The sequence below is a fragment of the Sorex fumeus genome, unplaced genomic scaffold, assembly GCF_029834395.1.
Source record: "Sorex fumeus unplaced genomic scaffold, SorFum_2.1 ptg000051l, whole genome shotgun sequence".
NCBI lineage: Eukaryota > Metazoa > Chordata > Mammalia > Eulipotyphla > Soricidae > Sorex > Sorex fumeus.
The window spans coordinates 15,874,064-15,880,063 of NW_026606108.1; the positions used below are offsets into that span (position 1 = coordinate 15,874,064).

General features: G+C 43.1%; 1 protein-coding gene across 1 annotated transcript in view; it reads left to right on the forward strand.

Moving 5' to 3' along the window:
- ARL14EPL (ADP ribosylation factor like GTPase 14 effector protein like) overlaps positions 1-2,257 on the forward strand; it is a 32,501-nt gene extending 30,244 nt beyond the window's left edge. The window contains exon 4 of the mRNA XM_056124714.1: positions 2,035-2,257. Within this exon, the coding sequence (XP_055980689.1) occupies positions 2,035-2,257 (223 nt within the window). The remainder of the gene's footprint in view (positions 1-2,034) is intronic.
- The last annotated feature ends 3,743 nt before the right edge of the window (positions 2,258-6,000 follow it).

Genomic DNA, 6,000 nt, shown 5'->3' on the forward strand with positions numbered 1-6,000 from the left:
CTTGGGAGTATCCTGTATCCACAAGAGGCCATATGCCCCCAGATTAATAAACACAGCTTTATACAATTTCTGACAAATATGTACTCAGTGAAAAATGTTTGTGAAAATCTGTGTTTGCTAAAGGGCAGCTGGCTTGTCATGCTTTCATATTATAATATTTTATAAAATATTGTATTAAAACATTTTTTATTGCGTTTTTTTTGGGGGGAGGGCACACCTGCAGTGCTCAGGGGTTACTTCTGCCTCTGAGATAATCCCTGGTGGTGCTTAGGGGATGATGTGCGGTGCCGGGGTTGAATGTAGCTTGATTGCATGTAAGGCAAGCACCGTAACTAGTATTTCTATTTCTATTTCTATTTCTGTTTCTCTGGCTCCTAAAAGATTTTTTTCCAGTACTGGAGATCCATCCCAGGACAAGTGCTCTACCACTGAGCTACATCCCCAGACTGGAAGGACATGATTTTTGTGGGAGTGAGGACAGTGGTTGGGACCACACCTGGTGGTTTCCCCAGGGACTACTACCAGCTAGGTACTTGGGTATCACTCCTGGCAGTGCTTGGGGGGACCATGTAGTGCTGGGGATTGAATTGGGATTGGCCTCATGAGGGTTTTGCCTCCAGCCTAGAACATGTTTTTAATTGATTGTTATACTGACCATCAGTTAGAAAGAAATTCATATGATACAAAGAAAATAAAAGAAAAGAACACCTGTCCAAGGAAGAAGAATGTGATCTTTACTCCTTATGATTTTTTAAAGCTAATTTTGTTTTTTTATCTCTTCTAATTGCTTGTTTCCCTATATTCCACCTATGAGTGTGTATTTTTCCAATTTATTTCACTATTTTTCCAATTTATTTAAGCATAATAATGTTTAGGTTCATCCATATTGCTGAAAAGGAGAGGGTTTTGTCTTATTTTTATAGCTAAGTAGCGTTCACTTGTACGTACATAGTACATCTTATTTATCCATTCATTAGTTGATAGACACATAGATTGTCTCTAGCTCTTGGCTATTCTGAATAATGTGGCATTGAACTGGGGGTGCACAAAGCTTTTTGATCAGTGTTTTTGTATTATTCAGGTGAGTGCCCAGAAGGGGAATGACTAAGTCATAGGGAAGAGCTTCATATACCCCCAAGGATGATCTTAAGTTCTAAGGTAGAAAGAAAATCAAATTGCAGAAGGAGAATATGCTTGAGGGTACAAACACATGTGCCATTGCTAAAATCAGGAGACGGTTTTGTTTGTTGGTTGGTATTTTGATTTGGGGGGGGGGTATCCTCTGTGGTGCTCAGGGTTTACTTCTAACTCTGTGCCTAGGGATCACTTCTGGTGAGCTTGGGGACCATATGGGGCACAGTGGACAGAATCCAGGTCAGCTGTGTGCATGGCAAGTGCCCTGCCTGCTGTACTATCTCTCTGGCCCCCTTCTTCTTCTTCTTTTTTTTAAAGAAAAACTGCGTATTTTATTATGGAATATTCCAGCAATATTTTATGGAGAGCAGGGCCCTCCCAAACAATGCTCAGGAATTCCAGCTGTTCACCACCAGACTGGTGGTTTAATATTTGAACCCAAAGATAAGTTGCTTTTTGGGCCCAACAGTGTCGGGGATTGGTGGGCCATACTGGTCAGTACTTGGGGAGTTTCTGAACCACACCCGATGATGCTTGGGGACCGAGCAGACCAGGATCCAGTTAGGGTCTGCCACATGCAAGGCACTGCCTGCCACGTCCCCAGATTTCTGTTGGGCCCATTTTAAGTACAGTCTGAGGCATTTATTTGTAGGAAAGAACTTTGATCAGCTACTCTAATTAACCTCTGTGACTATACATTGCCCCTCTGGCTGGAGTACATGTTGTCCCTCTTGATGACTGGGAACAAGTCTGGGAAGTGTGGCTGCCCTGGGAAGTTCCCCTTGGTTGGATTTCCCTCCTGAAAATTCTTTGCAACTATTTTTGTCAGCTCTGGGGTGTGGTGTCTCTGCAGTGGCCAAGGCCCACCCATCATTCACATATCCTTCTTTCTCTCCGCAGAGTCATGAGGAAGTATGACAAGAGTGGCAAGCTGATCTGCAATGATGCAGACCTCTGTGACTGCCTGGAGAAGAACTGTCTGGGCTGCTTCTACCCCTGTCCCAAGTGCAACTCCAACAAGTGCGGGCCCGAGTGCCGCTGCAACCGGCGCTGGGTGTATGATGCCATCGTTACGGAGACCGGGGACATCATCAGCACCCTGCCCTTCACCGTCCCAGACTAGGGCTGCTCCCCCACACCCGGAGCTCCCCACTCCCAAACACTCAAGTGCCTGATTCTTCCTCTTGGCCAAGTTCTGGGGAGGGGGCAGTGCCGATGTGTTTTCCAAAGCTGTGCAATCTGGGAGGCTTCTTCTTGTGACTTCTTGGATCTCTTCCCTTGTGACCTGAGTGTCACAACAAAAGGGTATCGACCTCTCTTTCCTACACACCCCTTGTGGACTCAGCCTTTCCATTAAACGCCTCTTACAATGTTTGAAGATTTTTGATGTTAATTTTTTTACTTGTTTTTCAAGGTAGAGTTTTGTGCAGTTTTTTCCTTATTTTATTTTATTTTTTTTGGTGGGATGAAGGCAGGCTTCCAAATATTTCAGGGGAGCCAGGGACCACTCTTTTGTATTCTCTGTCAACCGGGCCAGATGGTTTAATGCAAGGGACTAAGGATGCAGTGTTACGCAGGGCCTGTGGTGATTGGAGGGAACCACCAGGGCCACACCTGGTGGAACATAGTAGGCCAGGGATGAAATCTTCTCAGGTACATGTACCCTCACCCTTGTGCTGTCTCAGCAGTCTCAGATTGTTACATTTAAACTCACATTTGAAGATTTCAGTAGTCTCTGAAAGAAGGCTTTTAAAAAAAATTTTTATTAGTGAAACACCATGAGGTACAGTTGTAGACTTACAGATTTCTGTGCTTGGGTTTCAGTTATACAATGATCGAGTACCCATCCCTCCACCAGTGCCCACTTTCCACCACCACTGATTACAGTATCCCTCCCACCCCCCCATTCCCCCCATTCCACTCTGCCTCTGTAGCAGGACTTTTGTTCTCTCTTTTGGGTGCTGTGGTTTGCAAAAGAGGCATTGAGGGGCAGTCATGTTCGGTCTATAGTTTACTTTCAGCATGCTTCTCCCACCCTGGGAGGATCCTCCCAACACCCTTTATTTAGTGCTCCCTCCTTTAACAGAGCTGGCCTCCAAGCCATGGAGTGAACCTCCTGGTACTTATCTCGGCTATTCTTGGGTGTTAGTCTCCCATTTTGTTACTTTATGTTACCCAGATGAATGCAATCTTTCTATGTCTGTCCCTCTTTTTCTGACTCATTTCACTTAGCATGATGCTTTCTATATCGTACCACTTGTATGTAAATTTCATGTTTTCATCTTTTCTAACAGCTACATAGTACTCCATTGCGTAGATGTACCAAAGTTTCTTTAACCAGTCATCTGTTCTCGGGCACTCAGGTTTTTTCCAAATTCTGGCTATTGTAAACAGTGCTGCAATGAACAAACAAGAGCAGATGTCACTACGACTATACTTTTTTGCCTCTCTGGGATATATTACCAGGAGTGGTATTGCTGGATCAAATGGGAGCTCAATTTCTAATTTTCCCCCCCCTCTCAATTTCTAATTTTTTGAGAATCAACCATACTGTTTTCCAAAAGAGCTGAAGCAGTTGGCATTCCCACCAGCAATGAAGGAGGGTCCCTTTCTCGCCACGTCTGTGCCAACACTGGTTGCTTTTGTTCTTTTGGATGTGGGCCAGTGTCTGTGGTGTGAGATGGTATCTCATTGTGGTTTTGATCTGCATCTCCCTGATGATTAATGATGTAGAGCATTTTCTCATGTGCTTTTTTGCCATTCGGATTTCTTCTTTGAGAAAGTTTCTGTTCATTTCATTGCCCCATTTTTGGATGGGGTTGGATGTTTTCTTCTTGTGGAGTTTAACCAGTATTTTGTATATCCTGGATATCAACCCCTTGTCAGATGTGTATTCGGTGAATATCCTTTCCCATTCTGTAGACTGTCTTTGTATTTTGGTCACTGTTTCTTTTGAGGTGCAGAAGCTTCTTAGTTTAAGACAGTCCCATTTGTCTATCTTTGTTTTCACTTGCTTGGCCAGTGGCGTGACATCTTTTTTTTTTCCCTTTATTTTATTTTATTTTTTTTTACAGTTGTAGATTTACAATTTTTTGTGCTTTGGTTTCAATTATACAATGATCAGATACCCATCCCTCCACCAGTGCCCATTTTCCACCACCATGGATAATATCCCTCCCACCCCCATCCCCCCATGCCCCCTGTCTCTGTGGCAGGGCAATCCCCTGTGTTCTCTCTCTCCTTTTGGGTGTTGTGGTCTGCAAAAGAGGCATTGAGTGGCAAACATGTTCAGTCCATAGTCTACTTTCGACATGCATCTCCCCTCCTGGGAGGATCCTCCAAGCATCCTTTATTTGGTGCTCCCTTCTCTATCTGAACTGCCCTTTCCTCTAGGATACCCGGCTGGCCTTTAAGTTATGGAGTAATCCTCCTGGTGCTGATCTCAGCTATTCTTGGGTATTAATCTCATACTTTGTTACTTTATATCCCCCAGATGAATGCAATCTTTCTATGTCTATCCCTCTCTTTCTGACTCATTTCGCTTAGCATGATACTTTCCATATTGTACCACTTGTATGTAAATTTCATGACTTCATCTTTTCTAAGAGCTACATAGTACTCCATTGTGTAGATGTACCAAAGTTTCTTTAACCAGTCATCTGTTCTTGGGCATTCAGGTTTCTTCCAGTTTCTGGCTATTGTAAAGAGTGCTGCAATGAACAAACAAGTGCAGATGTCACTTCGACTATACGTTTTTGCCTCTCTGGGATATATTCCCAGCAGTCGTATTGCTGGGTCAAATGGGAGCTCAATTTCTAATTTTTTGAGAATCGTCCATACTGTTTTCCAGAAGGGCTGAACCAGTGGACATTCCCACCAACAGTGAAGGAGTGTCCCTTTCTCGCCACATCCACGCCAGCATCGGTTGCTTTTGTTCTTTTGAATGTGGGCCAGTCTCTGAGGTGTGAGATGGTATCTCATTGTGGTTTTGATCTGCATCTCCCTGATGATTAATGATGTAGAGCATTTTCTCATGTGCTTTTTTGCCATTCGGATTTCTTCTTTGAGAAAGTTTCTGTTCATTTCATTGCCCCATTTTTGGATGGGGTTGGATGTTTTCTTCTTGTGGAGTTTAACCAGTATTTTGTATATCCTGGATATCAACCCCTTGTCAGATGTGTATTCGGTGAATATCCTTTCCCATTCTGTAGACTGTCTTTGTATTTTGGTCACTGTTTCTTTGGAGGTGTAGAAGCTTCTTAGTTTAAGATAGTCCCATTTATCTATCTCTGTTTTCACTTGCTCGGCCAGTGGCGTGGCATCTTTGAAGATACCATTAGCTTCAATGTCATGGAGGGTTTTGCCAACTTTATCTTCAATGTACCTTATGGTTTCTGGTCTGATGTTGAGGTCTTTAATCCATTTTGATCTTACTTTTGTACATGGTGTTAGGCAGAGTTCTGAGCCTATTTTTTTGCATGTAGCCATCCAATGATGAGTGGCGTGACATCTTTGAAGATACCATTAGCTTCAGTGTCATGGAGGGTTTTTCCAGCTTTGTCTTCAGTGTACCTTATGGATTTCGGCCTGATGTTGAGGTCTTTAATCCATTTTGATCTTACTTTTGTACATGGTGTTAGGCAGAGATCAGAGCCCATTTTATTTTGCATGTAGCCATTCAGTTTTGCCAGTACAATTTATTAAAGAGGCTTCCTTGTTCCACTTCACATTTCTTGCTCCCTTATCAAAGATTAGATGATCATATGTTTGGGGGGAGATGTCAGTATATTCAACCCTATTCCATTGGTCTGCAGCTCTGCCTTTGTTCCAGTACCATGCTGTTTTAATTATTACTGCTTTGTAGTA